The sequence below is a fragment of the Myodes glareolus genome, chromosome 20 (genome assembly GCF_982192425.1).
Source record: "Myodes glareolus chromosome 20, mMyoGla1.1, whole genome shotgun sequence".
In the NCBI taxonomy this organism is placed as follows: domain Eukaryota; kingdom Metazoa; phylum Chordata; class Mammalia; order Rodentia; family Cricetidae; genus Myodes; species Myodes glareolus.
The window spans coordinates 9499910-9520397 of NC_142045.1; the positions used below are offsets into that span (position 1 = coordinate 9499910).

Sequence of the window (20488 nt, forward strand, 5' to 3'; positions counted from 1 at the left end):
ACACACAGGATCACTCTCTAGATACAGCAGTGAGAATATTAGATTGAGAAGGTTCAGGTTGGTATATATCAAATTATTGAAGTGTTTTAATAAGAGAAGCCTCTGGTAAAATGGATATGAAATATGAAATATTCTTTGATGGGAACCAGACCTTAAAATAAAAAAAGGCATTAATGACTATGAAAATTTTCATACTATAGCTAATGACAGTGGAAATCGGCCAGCTTTTATAGGCTATCTCCATGCGGTTATCCATAATCTATTTCTTTAATACACCTTTTGCTTTGCAATGTATTTTTAAGTTAGGAAACATATACTTTCTTAAATATGACCTTTCTATAACTTGTTTGATTGTTTTGTGTTTTGATGCTGTCTTAATTCCTGGATACTTTGGACTGTGAGTGGCTTAGATCCATGAAGCACATCTGTGGGTCTGTCTTTGAGAATGTTTTCAGAACGGAGTCAATAAATGAGGATGTTGTTCTCTGCATGTGGGCAATTGAGTCCCAAAGCCCAGGTGTCTTGAAAGAATAATTGGCAAGACAGAGGGAGGAAAGGGGCTATTGCAAGATGTCCTCTCTTCCTTGGCTTTCTAGACAACTCTGCGCACCCTACATATCATGGTCTTCTGAAACTAATGAACCTTTGAGTTTAGAGAAATCTTTCTTTTTAACCTGTGTCATTTAGGTGTTTGTCTCAGAGTCAGAGTCTTTATTGATTCCTCAATAATTGTGAACTGTTTGGGATTTAGTCCTGTAATCATTTTCCTCAGGTTTTTAGATTTTTTTCTTTTGCTTATTTTTGAGATAGGATCTATCTCATATATTCTTTACTGGCCTCACACTTGATATGTAGTCCAAAATAAACAGGAATTTTAGATCCTTCTGTCTGCCCTTCCCAAATTTGAAGATTGTGTGGATTATGCCACTGTGTCCTGTTTTTGCAGTGCTGAAAATTGAACCCAGAATGAGCTATCACCCAAACCTCTGTCATGAAGATTTTGATAGGTGATTGCTTTTCACCTTACATATCTATGGGTAGGGTGGATATTTTAACAGGATTGTTTTCTAACCCATAAACTTAGCTATCTTTCTATTTGTTGCTGTCTTTGATAATTGAATTTTTTTTTACAGTTGTTATTGTAGAAATGCTTCATTCCCTTCCTCAGGGCTAAGGTTATTCATAAATATCTTGCTCTCTTTGATGCTGTTGCCAATAGAGTAATTATCCAAATTTTCATTTTATAGTTGATTATCTACAGACATGTATATATGTAAGTGATTTCTTCAGTCAATGCTGTTTCCTGCAGTGTTAGTCTGCTAGTTCTAATAGGGATGTCTGTGCAAGTGTGTGCCAATGTACAGACGCTAATGAATTCTATACACAGGATCAAGTTAGCTAAAAACAGAGACATGCACTTCTGCAGTTGGGATCCATTTGACTGACTGTCAGGGAGTTCTGGTATATCCTGAGTCGACGTGGTAAGAGAGGATGTCTTGCTGGGTTCTTCATCTTCGCGTAGCACCTTCCAGCTTTTCATCGCCAACTGCGATGTTAGGTGTGAACTGTTTCTCTACGGCCTCTGCCATAGACAGATTGTTTCCTGTCTATTTCTAGTTTCTTGAAATTTCTTTAATCCAGAGGGAATGTTCAATTATTTCAGATTTTCTTTTATGCACCCTTTTCTATGGTTCTATGGATTTTACCTATATTTCTGTTGAGGAAGAGTGATGTATAACAGGAATTTTCCAGTGCTGAGCTCTCCTCAGACCTCAGATGCATGCTCCACTGGGCTGTGGCGAGCAGCTGTTGAAGGCGCTACTGAAGTTGTTTTCCTGTCTTTGGTAAGGATGCTTGCTTATGAGGGACACTGGCCTGTAGTTTCTTATGTGTCTTGTCTGGCTTTAGTGTCAGGGTCACGCTGTCCTCACAAAGTCCTTGGAAGTGTTCCTCCTTTCATCGTTTGGGCAGATTTTGACAAGTACTGGCTTTAATTTGTTTTTAGCAGTTCAGTAGAATTTGCCAGTGAAGTCATCTCTTCCTGGATTTTATTATTATTTGCTAAATAATCCCCTTTATGAGTTAAAGATCATTTCACATTTGTATTTCTTTATCAGAAAGCCTTAGAATGTACTGAGTTAACCCATCCGTGGACATTTAGTGGTTCATCAACATCTTTTATCAGCCTCAGTTTTAATGTCTCTCCTTTCATGTCTGACTTCATTTATTCATTTATTTTGTTTTTATTTCTTTGTTATTCTACAGATATTTCAGTTTTGATTATGGTTTTCAAATCATTGTTTTCATATTTTTCCATTTTTTATTTAGTTTTATATTCTCTATTTTATTTATTTCTGCTCACTCTTGGTTTCTTTTGTGCTTTTTCTCTATCAGATAATTGATATTTATGTATATTTTCATAACCCTTATTCAGGGAGTTTTATCCTGTTCTTTTAAATGGGTCACATGAATCTCTTTGGTATTTGTGTAGTAGAAAATGCCTCGACCCTTCCCTGCTTTGTTTGCTGTCCTCTTGCAAGAGAGGACCTTGTTCAGTCAACTTGTCTACTATTCTGCAGGTATAAAAAAGTCATGGTAGTGCAAAACCATGGTGTTTTCTCTCTGTGCTTGCCAAGTAGATTATGCTCTCGTTGCCTTCTGTGATAGGCGGGCCAGAAACTTGTTCCTCTTAGAAGAGTGTGAAAGCTGAATCTGTGTCCTTCCTACCTTGGATGAATTGAGCTCATGGTTTTTATTTGTTTGTGCTATGTTGAGTTAAGGGAGGTCTGGTGTTTAGTCTTGTCTCTTGTTCAAATGTCCACTTTGTCCTCCACAACCTTCAGTGATTTAGGAATGCTGGACCTTGTCAGTGCTTGAGGCAGATGACTTAAATCTAGTCCTTTGGGAGCTCCAGAAATTATGTGGCTCGATGTGTGATTCAGATGTTCCCTGCTGAGATGAAGGCCAAGTGTGGGCTTGATTGCTTCTGCTGTTCTGAGTTATGGAGAGAGTTTACATGCGAAGAAATTACCCTATGCAGGGACCCACAGCTCTCCAAGAGAAAGCATCAGGATCTGGGGGTAGCACATGAACAAATCAGGGCACCAGCTACCTGGTCTAATTCCTTTGCCTCCCAGGGAGATGCTTACTTGGGAATTTCCTGCTGACTGTGTGCTAGGATGAGGACTATGGTATGAAAGTATCTCTCTCGCTTTCCTGCTAGATACATTGTGGATGATTTCTCAGTGACGTGAGATGCAGGAGAACCTCAGCTAGTTTCAGAGTTTGTCTGGTTGCATGAACCTTTATGTTCACAGGGGGAAGGAGAAGCCAGGCTTCTTCTTGTTACGTGGGCACTTCTTCTTGTTACGTGGGCACATGGTGTATGCCTATTATGGTAGCTGGGTGGATGGGTAAGAGAGAGGAATTGTGAGTTCAAGGCAACAGCTCTGAGGCAACAGAGTGAGAGCCCCATCTCAAAAAACAATAGAATAAAATCAAAAATTTTCATGCTTTAAAACCAAACAAAAAAGCAGAACTCTCTTTGTTGGAAATATATAAACAACAGCTATAAATAAGAGAAATTATTTTTGCAGGACCATTTGTGATGAGAGTAGTTTCATACTTTATGTGAAAATATGCTGCCTGTAACCATTTTACTTATCTGAAAAAGTATACACTATATGTCTACGTTATTATCTCATGAAATGAAAAATTGATGAAATTTCTGCCCTGGCAATGCTGAAGCATGCATGGACAGCCCGTAGATGGTGGTTCCATTGAACTTGTACATATTGGGTTTCATGGGCTAAGCTGATGAGGATGACTGACCAGGTCTCTTCCTGAAGAGGGCACCAGATCTCATTACAAATAGTTTGAGCCACCATATATTTGTGGGAATTGAACTCAGGACCTTTGGAAGAGCAGGCAGTGCTCTGAATCACTGAGCCATCTCTCCAGCATAGTAGTATTTAGGTATGGAGAGCTGAAGAAGCTGCTGATCTGATAACAGTGATGATGCTGTCACATTTTAGGACCCTTTCCTAAACACGATTGTTTATAGTGTAGAAATAGGCAAGAACCTGAGTTCAAATCTCTAAAACCAACATTTAAAAAAATATACATGTGGTAACATTAGCCTGTAATACCAAAGCTTGGAGACAAAGACAGGAGTATTGTGAGGCCTCACTGCCAGGCACCCTAATCCATTGCTTTTCTTTAGATTTACTGAGACTCTCTCTCTCCCTCTCTGTCTCTTTCTCTCCCTCTATCTCTCCTGCCTCCTCTCTCTGTGTGTATAGTTGGAAAATGGTACCAGGAGATATCCATTGTTAACATCTTATCTCCACATGTGTGCATGCATGGGCATGTGCATCTGCACACATGCACATACTACACACATGCACACACACATACATACACACACATACATACACACACATACACATACACATACACACAAATCTAATCCAGTTCTTTTCATTAAATAAGGTCTTTTCAAGTAGTTCATGAAAAAAATAGACAGAAAAATTATTTTCTCAGCATCAGGGTTCCTTCAACTTTTAGCTGATGATCAAATAGTGTGAATAATCACTTTGGCTAGATGGATAATGAGAGCTACTGACATTTAAACCTGACGTTCTCAGGGAGACATGGAGGATAACTGCCTGCCAGGGGCTGAATTATCTCCTCGATTTAAAAGGGCATCTTACATTTGTTCTGAAGAAAACCAGGTTAATGTCTGAGTGTAGCCATGTCAGCTCACACTGTCTTACCCTTTAAACAGTTCTCATATGCTTTGAGACCGTATTTTACCCTGAATATTTGTGAAAGCATTTCTTGGTGGCTATCCTTAGGCAATAGATGGTGTGGAGAATAACTTCGTATCCTTCGCTTTATAAAATGGGAAGTCCCCAGTGAAGACTCTCCAGTCTTTTAATTTAAAAACTTATTTTTCATCATTGTGTGTTCTCAGAATGTATGTGTGTGGGGGGGGGTTGCATGCCACAACACATGTGTAAAAGGCAGGGGACAATTTTGTTGAATAAATTACATCCTTCCACCTCTATGTGGATTCTAGGATTTGAACTCATGTCACCAGGCTTGAGAAGCAAGTACCTCTGTTCTCTGAACCGTTTCACTGTACCATTCCTTGTTAGCAAACTATCATCTGCTCAGTTGCACGCTTCACCTCCCCTCCACCCATCTCTTTCTCTGTCCAAACCCTGCCCTGTCTCCAAAAACCTCAACCACAGAAATGCCCCTGACCACGCCTACATGACATTTAAACTGCACTGTGGAGATTGGCTGTATGGTTATCTTCCCCCTTTCTCCTCTCTGGGAGCTGGAAGACCATCTGGGAGTATTTTACCAATAAACTTAGACTTGTAATTCTTAATTAGCTTGGTTTAGGTTGCTGTGTTGGTGGAGAGACTTAACCTGTAGCTGTCTGCATTTGTTTCTTTTTCTTGGAGAAGTCTTCCATGTGGGTGTGTGTCATTTGGTAGCTTTGTTTCCCAGAGTGTGACATTTATAAGAGTGTGTGGAATGATGGCCAATGGGTACTTCCTTAGTAACTCTTAGTGCTTTCATGTGGCAGAATCCTGCAGAAGAACCAGGTGCAATGGTAACTTCACACTCTTTGTCTCTTGAAGATCTTTATATGTGTGTTAACCATTGGGGCCAACACATCATGTCTCCCTATTCCTAATTTCTGAATGGGATACTGACAACTGAAGAGGGACAGTTTGTTGTAGGAAGCTGTTTGTTTATTCCCAGCTGCTCAGCCCCAAAATAATCACACGGAAACCATATAATTTACAATACTGTTTGACCAATAGCTTAAGCGTATTTCTGACTAACTCATATTTAAATTAACCCATCTCCATTAATCTTTGTATCACCACGAGGCTGTGGCTTACTCCGTAAAGTTCCAGCATCTGTCTCTGGCAGGGCTACATGGCTTCTCACTGACTCTTCTTTATCCCAGCATTCAGTTTACTTTTCCCCACATACCACTGTTCGGCCCTGCACAGACCAATGTAGATTCTGTATTCATTAGCCAATAAAAGCAACATATAGACAGAAAAACCTCCCACATCAACAGTTCTTCTTACATGAGCCCTGACTGGTCACAGCCTTATCATGTGGGTCCCGTTCCATCTTGGCACATTGATCAAAAGTCTACCAGATAGGTCTCTGTCTTTCTTTTAATATCTTTGATTTTTAATGCAGAGGCTTTTTTTTAAATATTTCGGATTAAAATATTTGGAGATCATGAACACCATTGGTCACAGCAGTTCAAGACATTTAGCAGTTTTAGAGACAATACCAGTTACTTTCTTTACCTTGCCCAGAGTGTCAGTATGATGCCACAGATTGTCATGTTGATTATTGACTCGGTCTAAAGATGCCAGAAATTAATTTTGCAGATAGTGTATCAAAAGTTGCTCCCCTGAAGTCGGTGAGCCCAGCTGATTATTGATGGCCCCTTTTTCCTCTGACTAAATCGGATGGACATCATGTCAAGAAATTGATCAACTCATTTTTGTCCTGACACAGTTTCTGTAGAGAGGTCATTTCTCTGAAGTTGCAGGACTTGGTTTAGGGGTACTCAGACTTTTTTTCCCCCAGTAAGTCTTTCAACAACTGGCTGAAAATTTCCAGCCATTCTGTAACTGGATGAGGCATCTCTCTGTAAGGGTCAAGCTTCCTCCATTAACAAATCCCAGCTGTTGGGGCTTTTCATTTGCATCTCAAGCACTTGCAAATTTCTTAACCCCTGAGTTTCCTGCTTCATTGTTCCCAATAAACACTAAATACTCTCTTAAATACCTAAACTTTGCTCTTCCATTCTGAGCTTGACGTTATTTCTACAGCTGCTTAAACACTATGTCAGTGTTTTCAAGAAATGAGAAATGCCCTCATAGACTCAGGCTTTGTAACACTTGGTCCCTAGTTGGTACTGTTTGGAGAGGTTAAGAGGAAAGTTTGCCACTGGGGCTGGTGTTTAAAAGTGTACAGCCCCTTCCAGCACAATCTCTTCTACCTGATGTAATTTCTTAGCCTCCTGTTCCTGCTACCAGGTCTGCCACTAGCTGCTTTACCTTCCTGCTATCTCTCTGGAATCAGAACCCCAAATAAACCCTTTCTTCTATAAACTGTCTTGGTCATGGTGTTTTATCAGAGTAACAGAATAGAATTTTTGTTTTGTTTTGTTTTTTGTTTTTCAAGACAGGGTTTCTCTGTGTTGCTTTGGAGCCAGTCCTGAAAGTAGCTCTTATAGACCAGGCTGGCCTCAAACTCGTTTGACCTGCCTCTGCCTTCCAAGTGGTGGGATTAAAGGTGTGCACCACCACCACCCAGCAACAGAATAGAAATTAATACAAGATCCAAGTGTACGATGATGCTGGATGACGAACTTTTTTATTGACACCATAACATCATGTCTCTGTGTTGAGGCCATGTCTGTCTCAGCCTCTGCCAAGTGGGTAACTAGGTCATTGTCACCTGAAAACTTGAATTGCTATAGATTGCCTTTGAAAACCTTGTTCCATCTCACTTCCAGGGTTGTGAGGAGGAAGGTACATCCCTATTTCTCTGGCTCCCCACCTGATAGAGTGAAGCTGTCTGTTCTCTGGGTATGTTATTGTAGTGTGAAGATATAGGAGGCTCGCTACGCAGGTCTGGGAGGATCACTCTCCAGTGCCGTTCTCACCTCAACTTTTTCATCCCCATCCAAGGAGACTACCAGGATGCTCAGGCTTAGCTGCATCCTGTGAGGAGCACACCTGTATCAGTCAATTCCATGGCTCCAAAGACCCATATCTTGAGTCCACTTCTGCCCTTAAGGCCACATAACTCCTATTTCACCCTCCTGGTACCACTAAAATGTCCCAGTCGTTAGATGCCCTACTTAATCCCATCTTCTCACCACATACTGTTCTGTCTGTGCCCATCTTGGCCCAGCCTCTCAGCTGAAACACAGGTCTCATTAAATCCTGTGTGAACCCTTCATTTCTCATCATAACCTCTCTCGGTGCCATCTGGCCATTTTAGCAAACTCTGCTGCAAAATCTTTTTGTGTGAGTGCTGTTGAAGCCACACCCTTCTGGACCAGATTATCCTTTGAGTTGTTGACTTTACCTTCTCTTATTAAGGCATCAATGTTGTGAGATGCTGTTTGGATTCAGGGTGTGGTCAACACAGAATTATTGCATAAGTTTATCAGAAACTACAGTTTTGAATTGCATTTTCAAATCAGAATAAGGAACGTGTATGTTCAGTTCTCAAAAGGCAAAACCAGTATAGAGTAATGCACACAGCACAGAGCAAATACTCAAAAATTATTAAATGAAATAAAGAATAATGAACGTAAAGGAAATTTATCATTTCGGTTGCTGTATACTTAGAAATTTAAGTTGTTTTTCTGTTAGGAATTGTAGTATATTAGTGCTTCTATTTTTCCTGCTGCTAGTACAACCTACTTGAGAATCCTTAATATCTTAGAAAAGAAGATTTTATTTAGTTCATAATTTCGAAGCTAAAAGCTAAGGATTGGGCAGTCTTTTTCATTTATCCTGCACTGATTGCCTATTTGCCATCGATGAGACAAACAGCAGAAATTTTGGAGCAGGTGGGTGGTGGAGGTGGGGAGGGAGCTCACTTGGTGAATCAGGAAGTAGTAGACTGCCCTATTTTGCCAGATCACCCCAGCCTGACCATTGGTAGCCCTGTTTGATGGCTCTGCAGATTGAACAGGTTTTCATCCTTGTTAGTTTAGCGGTTGTTTGTAAGTCTTTCCTCACTTTCTGCAACACTTACTCCCTTTGAAGAAATCTCCCATCAATCTATAAGAGAAAATGGCCTTAAAACCTGACCAATGTCACTGTTGTCACTGTTTGCACTTGCATCATTACCTTTGATATGATTTTTTATGATTTATTTTATCTTTTTTTTTCATTTTACATACCAACCTCAGTTCTCCCTCCCATCCCTCCTTCCTAAGAGGGACACAAGGATCGCCCTGGGACGGGGAATTAGGTGACGGCTTTTCTGGAAAGACAGGCTGTTGGTTGTCTTCCAGCTCCTGGTCCTTGTGCTTGGATGGAAAAAAATCCAAGCCCGGGAGGTGGAATTCCTTGCTGCATGCGGCTCGAGGATCTCATCAGATTCTGTAACCGAGGGTCTTTTAGCCTATGTTCCACAGGTTCGAGACCCCCAAACTCTGCTTGTCTACCATTTTCAGAAGTATGTAGCTTCCTTTCATCAGATTTTCATGAGCATCTTACCCAATGAAGAAACACCACGGCCTGTGCCTTCCTGTGCTTTCTTCTTCCTTCATATGTGTGCTTTTGTGCAGGAGTTAGGACATGTGCAGGTTCCTCACTCTGACCATGCTTTCTGCCTGAGAAACCCTGTACCATTTTGCTGTGTTTTTTATACTATGAAAAAATTAGGCAACCCTTTGGAAAGAGAGTTGCAGTTTGAGGAAAACTGAGGCAGTATGCTCTTGCGTATCTGTTTTAGATTGACCATTCAGAGTGGCCATGTAATGAGAAGATTATTCTACATTAGCGGTACGAGGAGCTTCTCTTTACAAAGAGACGTCTGTGTTTTTCTTTGTGTGCTGAAAAGCATTACATCATACAGCCATATAGTCTGTCAGGAAACATTCTTTGCATAACTTTCCCTCTTAGTCATGACTTTGGTTTAAGTTTAGGCTAGTGAACAATGTAGTGATGGTTGTAAAAATTCTTGTTATATAAGAAAGCATTTTCCTACTTATTTGATCTCTTTGCCTGAGTGAGTTATTTTCTTAATATCATATTTCTAACCAAATAAGCCCTGTTTTGTGATAGACTGAATAGGTAAAACATTCAAAGCCTTAACACTCTGTTATGAAAACAGTTACTAATTGTGTTCCGTTTAAGATCACAAATAACACACTTTACAAATTGTGTGTGTGTGTATGCATGTGTGTGTTTCTATGTAAACAATCAAATATGCTGCATACATATTTCATTTTGTCTTTTGGAGAAAGTCGCTGCAGTCACCCAATCCCCCCAAATTAATAGAGAATATTTTTATGTGATTTTCATATTGGTAAGCTAAAACATATGATTACTATTTTATATGTGGGAGAAAATTCCCTGAATTTACACCTGCGAATATAAACTACTCATGATTCTTTTACATTTAAAAAAGTTTCTGAATTCCTAGCATAGGAAAGATGAACTCCTTATTAAATATTCAGGTCAGGTTGTATTGACACAAGTAACGAAAACAGCAGGGCTGAAAAAGTTTTGGTATATTCCTACGTGTGTGTGTGTTTGTGTGTGTGTGTGTGTGTGTGTTTATACTTGATTTTTTCCAACTGATATTGATGTCATTTGTTACAATATAGCAATTTTTTTAAATTATAAGGGGAAATGAAAGTAATTGGGAATAGATACAGTACGACACTCATAAATGCAGAATAGGCTAACTTTTAGAGTCTTATTTTTAGTATCAGTTTAGAAAAATGACTGTAGCAAGAGCAATAGAACCGTGGTGGAGCATATGTACTCTGAAGTGTGGATGGTGCTCGCAGACGTTAGAGCAGGGTGTTTCTTTGCCCCAGTGAAAACATCAGAGTGATTCCGTGCAGACTAAACCCACACTACAAAGCCAAAGCTCTGAGGCATGTTTCACCTTTGACGGAATCAGGATTGCAGAAGTCACTGCCAGCTTCCTTCCATGACCAGTTTTAGTTGGCATGACTGTGGGGTCCCTCTGCCTTCTTACACAGCAGGGCTGCCCAAAGTAACCCGATATTAAGGAGTTCTTTTTCTTGCTTCTGTTTTTGTGTCTCTTAACAAAGAAAGTAACCACAGCCTGCGACCAGTTGGCATTGTATCTTTTTGTTTGTTTTCTCTCTCTCTCTCTCCCTGGAGCAGGAGCTATAGACAGCCCTGACCTGGGATTTTGTTGTTCAGTCTAGCTTCAAACTCAAGGTGATCCTTCTAACTCAGTTTCCCTACTATTGAGATCACAAGTGTGAGCCACCGTGCCTGGTTTGGACTATGTATTTGTTTATAAAACTAACTTCTTGTGTGGGTTGGTTGGTAATGTTGCGTTTCATGAAGAGAGGTTCCTCCTGGTTCTGTACTTGAACGTGTGAGCATTCGCAGTATTAAAGTCCAATGTAGTCATTTGGCTTGGACAATGGTAATGAGAAGGTAGATAATATTCCACCTACACTCTGCCAGGCTTTATATGGGATGAAAATTCAGCTAAAAAACTTGTCCAAGCTTTACATTTTCAGTATCTACTTATATATCGTAATACTGTCTTCATTATTATCATTATTGTTTTTTTGAGGTGCTGATAAACTATAATCAAAGTTGCTTACCACGTTAAATTGGCCCAACCAACACCAATCTTTTCTTTCTCTCTCTCTCTCTCTCAACTGAAAAATAGCCTTCTGCTTAGATAACGACCTATTTTGTTTAATCAACCAATCTTATGTTAGTCAGTTTAGAGACTGAAATGGACACATGTGTCCACTCTCCACTACCTATCCTATACTAGAACATGGATCTGAGCCAGTTAGGACTGGTGGGAAGTGTTCGGTCCTGTTTGTCTAATGGTTGAACAAGGAATAAGCTGTATTATTAGTAATTAGTAATAATTAATTAGTAATAAGCTGATTATTAGTAATCATGGTTTCTGTGTTGTGTCTAGTTGGTACTCTATAAACAGGTATGGAAGGAAGTGACGGACTTGTCATCAAATGATGCCTTTGCTCATTTGTATTACCTGGAATATGATTGGATGGTCGAGGCAAATGTCTACAAAGGGGAATGAAGGTTCAGGCGCTTTTAAAGACGATGTAGGTTTAGATTGGTGCAATTAGAAAGAAGAGTTACCATGCAGAGTGGCAGGACTGATTCCGTATGAGTGGATAGGAGAAGGGCACAGTTTGATAGTGGCAGAGCTGGAATTTGGATTTGACTGACCCAGTTTGTGAGGAAGAAAAAACAAGATGTCCTGAAAGTTCCAAACTATGCAATTAGAGTTAATTGTCTTTCTGCCCTGTTTTCTTTGCTCTGAAGGAATGTAATTGCAAAGGATTTATATCAAGAGACACAATAATAGCATCCCTTAATTGATTCAATAAAGGTATATTTCATAATTAATTCCATTTTCCCTCCTTGAATGAGAAAATCCATAGATAGGATTGAACACTGATTTGCATCCTAATATCCAATTTCTCCTCACAGCCTCATTCTCCTGAGGGCGTCGGATCTCTTGATAAGGGGTGACAGTCGACTCTAAGGCGGTTACATTTTACTTGCAGTGAAATAGAAAATCTCATTACCTTACCAGTGCTCAGATTCCTGGAGGTGTGATATTGGAGTTGATAAGACCACTGCAAAGCAATTTAAGAAATCTCTGCAATCTCTTGCACTTTGGGAAATTTAACTAATTGGTTTTCATCTGTGGCTGAATATGCTGCACTTGGAAGGATTTCTGTCTGAAAGCGTTGTTTCCAGCAATTCATAGTCCTTTTAGCTCTTTTGTAAACTTGTGTTGCCTCGCCTCTCTAGTGAACTCCTGTGTCAGAGCAGAGAGGGCTCACAGGTGTTGAAGTTGTGATAAAAAGTTAAACAAATTGCATCCAAGTTTGCTTCCCATAAATTAATGTGATCCATCGCCATTTTAGTGCGTATTTAGACAACACCAGAGGGTGTCTCCTTTTAATCTATCTTGTGGTCGTTATGGAGTTTTGTTTTGTTTTTGTTATTGGGTTAGAAGATTTTTTTTTTGATAAAATTTCATGGGTGGTACAGCAAAACAAACAGAAAAAAACATAAACAAAAACAAAAACCCAGAAACATATTTCCCCATGGCTACCAAGGAAGTTCCTTTGATAAAATGTGGACTTGAACTATCAATTTAGTCATGACACAGTATTCAGAAATAATAGCAAAATGGCATACAATGGATAGTTAGTTAACAGTAAAATAGAAAACATGGCAGCCTGTGCTTTTCTGAATGCTGCTTCATTCAGCTAGTAAATTAATGCCAGGATTTTCTTTTTCTTATCATCTTTATACCAAGGACTTGGGCTCCGACAGTGTTTGTAACCCTTTCTTTACTTCTATTTGGGAAAGCCCTGGTGGAGTTGTGTGTTTGTCGAGAGAGCCAGGCCTCCTGAGGAAAATGGAGCTTTTGTGTGCTATTTATTACTTACCAGTGTTTTCTCTGTGTTCTCTCATTAGTCAGCAGTCGCCAGAGGACCTTGCACGTGTGCCCCCCAACTCCACCAGCAATATCTTGAACAGGCTGCTGGTCAGTTATGACCCCAGGATAAGACCGAACTTCAAAGGTTTGTTATCTCTCTGCGGGGACAACCCGCTTCGATCTGATGCTTTAAAACTTGGTTCCACCTATCTAACACCGTGTTGCTAATACGCGAAGGAATAGGATTTCATGTTAGCATTCAACTGACCGGAAGGGTGCTTAGCATCAGAAATACTTAATGCTTAAAATACATTTTGCTATTAAGAAAACCGTAATTCTAATAATTTTATATAGTTAGCAGGTGAAAAGGTGAAAAGGTATGTCCTGTGAATTAAAAGGCTGCTCTCTAAGATGGATTTTATAAGTACTATGTGTTCCTAACCTTAGTGATTTAAAGATCATTCTAATGTTTGTTAATTGACGTAACAGTTAGCAATTTGTACAATAGCCATTTACTCAGGGAAAACGAACAGTTATGATTGTATGTAAGTTCTTTTATTAGTATTTAATATTTATAAAAACACTTTTTTTTTGCTGAAAGAAAGATGGCCAGTATGTTTTTAAAAATACATTAACTTTGTGAATGCAAATCTCCAGAACAGAAGTTATTATTTCAGCAAAGCATTCCACTTATCACAGTTTTAAGGAAAAATAAAGCCATGCTTAAAATAAAAAGCTTTATGACCTTGTTGCATTTTTGCTACAAAGCTTTCAAGAAATCTTCTGGGTAAATTCAGAAACTCTGCGTGAAGCATGCCCTCTGGAAGACCATAATCCTTGTTGTTGGGAAAGGCCAGACATCAGATTAGCATTATAAGGCTTCATATTTTTCCCCCTTTGCAGAAAAAAAAAAAAAAAATGTCTGCAGCTGCTTCTAGTCAACTAGCGTTCTGCAGCTATGTTGTAAAAACAGGGATTTCGTTCATTACCGGAGCCTATTCAGTCACTCTCCCTAGCAGCCGCAGCCTTGGCTGTCACATGCCTACCGCGCATGGCTTCACACCTGTTTCTCATCAGCCCTGCTTATGAGGCTAAAGGCTAAATTCACGTGTTCCCTTTGATAGGCACCATGAGTTAGAAAAGAAAGAAAATTGCAACATTATACCTAGGTTCTCACTCCATGAACTTCCAAATTATTTTCTAGCAGGTCAGAAAGAAATCTTTATAATGACTCCATTTTAAGTCTGATTTGTGCTTTGATGAAATAAAATGAAAATCTGGCAGTTGTCAGTAAAATTCCTTGAATACTGTGATAGCAATTAATTTAAAGATTAGAAAATGCAAGAAAAGCAAACCATTTAAAAAGTGAATTTTACAGATTAATTTAGTAAGTATTTAGTTTAGTATACTAATTTAGTAAGTAATTTGCTAAGTATTAAGTTATACAGGGCTCAAAACATGTATTACTGAGTTTATGCAACTTAAAAGAGAAATATTTCTGAATAATGCATGTCAATAAATATAACTGAAGTTAGGTTTCATTTGTCTTACAATTTATATTCAGAAAATGAAATCAATAGCAATTGTGAACATGTTATATTAAGAACAAAGTTTTTGCATGTAAATGTATCTTTAAAAATACAAAAATTTAATATGTATACCATATTATAACAATTATCACCAAAGTTTTTGCAACTACTAAATTTATCCTTAATTTTTATTCTTAGGTATTCCTGTTGATGTAGTAGTCAACATTTTTATTAATAGTTTTGGATCCATTCAAGAAACAACAATGGTAAGATGATAATTTCGCAGTTACAATCCTCTGGCCTCCGGTCAGACGACAGTGGAGAACACTAAAACTGAAAAATATGGAGTGACTGTGGAGAAAAATGCGCGCAGCCTAGCATGGAAAAATACAAATTTCCAAGTTGTGTGAAACAAGACCTTTCAACACCTATGTAATTTTGCAATTCAAATTTAGCCTTGAAACTTTCAGAGTTAAGAAATATGTATTCACTCTGAAAAACTGTGTGCTGTCTGGGGAAAGGTTTTATGTACCTAAACACCCCCTCTCCCTTTCCTTCTCTCTTCCTTCCCTCTCCTCCTCTTCCCCTCTCCCCTTCCTCTTTCCCTCTCCCTCTCTCCTCCCTCTCCCTCTCTTTCTCTCTCTCTTCTCCCTCTTCCAGCCCCCTTTCCTCTGTGAGTGCACACTTGCATATGTCCGTTGGCTTCTGCAACCATTTCCCCTTTCTCCTCCTTATTTTCTGAGACAAGTTTCCCACTGAACCTGAAGCCCACCGATTCAGCTAGATAGGCTGAGCAGCAAGCCCCAGGCACCCTTCCATGTCCACCTCCCTAGTTCTGGGATTACAGATGTGGACCATTGTCTGCTGGCTTCTTATGTGGGTTTTTCAGGATCTGAACTCAAGCCTTTGCGTTCATTACGAACACTTTATAGAGTGAGCCATTGCCCCAGACCACCCCACCCAAGGAGCCATTCGAAAGAGATGCCGGTTGAGCCACTCTCCAGTCTATATGAAGTAAAGAAAGTTCCCAGAAAGCACTCTTTCCTTTTAGTTTTTAGAGGTGCAAATTTGTAGGTAATGTTTTAAGTTTCTGGGAGGAGTCTTGTTTTTTATGCTAATTTTGAGAGAACGGGGATGCACAATGTGGGAAAAATAACTTTCATAAAACATGCCTGGAATTCCTGGCAGAGGAACAAGCACAGAGGATGAAGGGGGAACACTGTGATCCTGAAGAAAACAGAAGTTGTAGATTCTCTCAACTATGAGTATTATAATTGGCGACCCCTACACACATCTTAAAAAGCCCTTCAACAAAATCTACACTATGTTCCTGCTCTCAGATGAGCAGGTGTTTGGGTGGAATCCTCCCTTTTGAACAAGCAAAATACTGAAGTGATACTGATTAAGTTGGAGGAATAAAACTCTCCTTATTGTTTTATTTCTTGAGATACGTATATTTTTAAGTGATGCTGGCAGGTTGGATTATAATGGTAGTAGAGCTACTACAATATTCTATAATCTTCCAGAATGTCTCAGGCTCAGGCTGTGGAACGAATGATCTAAAGTGGTCACTGCTTTATTTTTAGCTGCAGAACTGTAGTATTTTGGTATAATAGAACAATTGTGTGTTGTGTTTACTTTCTAAGAGCTTTAGTAGCAACTGTGATGGGTTTGTTCTGGTGGAAGTTCATATTTCAACATATATAAGCTCCTGAGCAGTTGATAGCCATAGTTAGATATTATATATATGTTGGATAAACACACACATGTGTATATGTGTAAGGAGAGTGAGAGGGAGGAAGACAGTTATTTAAAAGACTTGGGGATTAAATGGCATAGATATACATTATAGGTCACTAAAACACAGCGTTTTATACAACTCTGAAATATACTGTCATTTGTCACTTAGGAGAAAGGTGTAGTGCTTAATTCATTTCAAAGGTGTTTCATCATCACAACCTCTTCATTCCCCAAGAGTAAGAGATGGTTTGTGAAGGTGAAAGTTTGAGGGTTTTGTTTGGTGTCCTTGGTCTCTGCACTCCATCCCTGTACCTTAGCTCTTCCTTGGCCTCTGAAACTAATTATGAAACACTGCTCTCAAGAGTTGGCCTTCTCTTGGAAATTCTCTGACTTTTCTTATTGTCCATCTCATATCCAAAAAGAGGTCTATAAAATCTGGGGGCAGATAATTAAATAGTCTGTTTTTGTTCGTTGATTTTTTTCATGTATGTGACATAACCCAAGTGTTTGACTCTGAGACACACTTATCAAGTAGATTTGTTCTACTCTCTCAGTTTGCTCTTAGCAGCATTGGCTTCTTATGTACCTACAACATTTTAGAGGTATGTCTTTTGAGAATGTCATATTTTATATCCCTTCTCTGGACATTTGTAAAGTATAGTTACTTATCAGGAAAAGATACACCCCCCACACACATAAACACATACATACACACACACACACACACACACACACACACACACACACACACATGAAAATGTCTTCTAAGAAAAATTGGAACTAGACATACACCCCCCACACACACACATAAACACACACATACACACATACACACACACACACACACACACACACACACACACACATGAAAATGTCTTCTAAGAAAAATTGGAACTAGACAAACCAGCCGTTTTGTTTTTTATCATAAACAGTGATCATAAAAGATAGAGCTGACTCTAGAGTCATTCAGCAGGAATTCATACATGGGCAGGAGTGACAGCGTGTTAGGGGTGACAGTGATGGCTGTTTAGTGAAAGCAAGCTAATAAAACCACAATTCTCCCCAAGCAAGAAGCTGGGAAAGCAGAAAGATTAGCTTCACTATCGTGTTGCTTGCATATTCACGACAGTGTGCTGCAGAATATTTGAGTTGTAACCAAAAGACTTGAACTGGAGCCTCTCGTGTCCTCGTCGGGTTGCACCTTGCAAACAGGGAGACTAAAATACAGAGTGGCAGTGTTTTTGCAAGCCTCCTAAAGTTGCAGTGATGATCACTTGCTGCTTGTCTCACTCTTAACAAGTACCTAAAACAGGTGCTAAAGAGCATGCATTAGTTTCGATGGGCATTTGCAGTTTTGTCAATTAATGAACTAGAACCTTCCCTTCCAGAATCTGCTGGAACAATAGAAGACTTAACATTTTGGAAGTCCAACATTTCACTCACTTTGGGTTTTTTTCAGGATAGACAGGCAGTTGCTTATTCAAATCTCAGTGCAAGACGCGGAGCTGGGGTCTGGATAGGACATTAATAGTCACTAGTCAAGTGGCAGACAGATGTGGGGGCAGCTTCTGAAAGGAGGGTGGCAGCTCTTCCCTCCAGTGCATGAAATTCGCATAGCAACCTTTGTCAAATGCTCTTAGCAGTAAGGAGGTGAAGCGGGGGTGGGGGTACTTCTCCCGGGTTGTTCATTCATTTGTTTTTATTTTGGATGTTGCTGCGTAAACTAAGTCATCACAGTATCTTTGCAAATCATAGCTGTGCAGGGGAGGCAGCACCATAACCATATCAGTTGTTCCTGTCCTGTTCTTATCTCTGTGAAGCTGTACCTTTCTGGCCTGTTCTTTGGTCTCGCTCTGTGTCTCTTTATACCCACTTCCAGTGTCTGTGTGGTTTGTTTGCTGCTACCTTACATTGTCCTAAGCTGCCATTACCGATGATGCCGTAGACATTAATAGCGACATCACACAGAGCAACAAATAAACATTACCACCCCAATGTGAGATTGCCAGAAAGAACAGATTCTGCTTCACCACCTTCTGTGGCACTGCTTGTAACAAATGAAGTGAGAGCCCTCAAAGCCCTGAGAAGATTATCTAGGAAACATGTGCCCTGCAGTCACACTGTTGATACTTGTTGATTTCTCTGTTTGTTTCCTGCTGTTTACTTAAGACAGGGGGCTTTCTTAAATAAAAAGTGAGCCATTATCCACTGTGGAAAATTGGGTATCGTAGCTGATTGCAATAGTCCACGCACGAGCACTGTGTCTCATCAGAAACACACAAGAGCTCCTTCATGGAAATAAAAGCCTGCGTATACAATCCATGTTCTGTCTTTAGGCTTTCTTTGTAATTATGTTGAATTATTGCTATGCTACAATTCATGGTCCTGTCAGGTTTCCTATGCCATTCTGCTGCATGACTTTCCGTGCTTTTAATAATAGACTTCAAATCATCCGGGGCAACACAGCTGTGCTGCTTGTCAAGAAAAGGAAAATCATGTTTGGGATTGACTTAAAGAGCTTATTTCTAATTCCTTCCAATTGCTCATCTTTGTTATTTGATTTTATCTTTTCTTGTTCATATAGATTTAAAATCTATTTTTAAATCCATTCTTCAAAATCCATCTCACTGTACTATTCTTTATATTTTGTTACTGGTTTTCCAACATAGTTTTATATTTTTAAAATATTAGACACATCTGTTTCAATTTGTCTTTACTTTTCTATCCTGATTAATTTTGTTTTCACATTAGGTGCAAAATCAGAAGTGATAAATAGTTTTCCTACTGATTTCTGTTTAAAACAAATTACCCCCTCTCTTTCTTTCTTTCTCTTCTTTTCTCTCTCTCTCTCTCTCTCTCCTTCTCTCTCTCTCTCTGTGTCTCTCTCTGTCTCTCTCTCTCTCTGTCTCTCTCTGTCTCTCTCTCTCTCTCTCTCTCTCTCTCTGTGTGTGTGTGTGTATGTGTGTGTGTGTGTGCATGCACATGCTACACCATGTCTTTGGAGACCAGAAGAAATTATGAAGGAGTTGGCTTTTTCCTTTGACCATGGGGTTTCCAGTGAATGAACTCAAGTCAGCAGGCTTGGGGACAAGAGCCTCTGCCTGCTGAACCATATCCCAACTCCCTTGTTTCATCTCAAGTTTTTAATCTTCAAGGTTTCCCCTGTGGTGTACCATTGCTGTCCCTGTCCTCATGACAGGAAAGAGGCTCCGGTGGTGCCAATGGACAAGGAGCCGTGGCAGATACTGTTAAATTCATGCTCTTAAGAAAACGAGTGGCCAGTTCATTGTAGTGGTCACTTGTTCCCGTGAGAGATACGATAAAGGAGATAGGAAGATCAGAGCATGGATCAGAACTGTAGTGGAGGAAACATGGATTGGAAAGCCACGTGGAAGGACCATGACCTAAAACTCTAGGTATATAGTAAAGCTGAAAGAAGGGAAAAGGAATCATGTCCTCAACTCCTGAGACAAAACCAGCCTGGTGGAGAGAAAGCTAGAGTTTCATGTGGTTATTTTGGTCTTCTGTCTAAGACATTGAACTTACGATATTTCACTCCACCACATTTTTGTTTATTTTGTTATGACAGCAAATAGGACATTAATACATATGTTTTTGAATGTTTGTAAATAATACTTTCATGGACGTAAATCCTGCAGGAGGACTATGTGATCAAACAAAACTTATTCCTTGTCCTGCTAGAGGCTTATCCAATGATATCTGACTCTAGATGTGCCAAGTATGTCCCTTGATTTATACTGAGTAATTTCTAAAATAGATCCTTAAAGTAAATCATACTAAGACGTGAAAGGGGATCTATTTAAATATAAATCTTTAAAATTACAGTATCTCTATGGCAAAGTCGCTCTTTTAGTGTAAAAGGTTGAAGGAGTAAGTTCGTTTTTATGGTTTAAGTTTGGTTTTCTCTTTCTAGTAAGTCATCATTCTCAGTTCATAGGAAGGAAGTTAAGTTTGACACTTGAAACCTGTTA

At 39.4% G+C, this 20488-nt stretch overlaps 1 protein-coding gene across 1 annotated transcript in view; it reads left to right on the plus strand.

Annotated features, from left to right (window-relative positions):
- Glrb (glycine receptor beta) overlaps window positions 1-20488 on the plus strand; it is a 66949-nt gene that overhangs the window by 19749 nt on the left and 26712 nt on the right. Inside the window, exons 3-4 of the mRNA XM_048424742.3 lie at window positions 13266-13372; window positions 14955-15022. Coding sequence (XP_048280699.3) covers window positions 13266-13372; window positions 14955-15022 — 175 coding nt within the window. The remainder of the gene's footprint in view (window positions 1-13265; window positions 13373-14954; window positions 15023-20488) is intronic.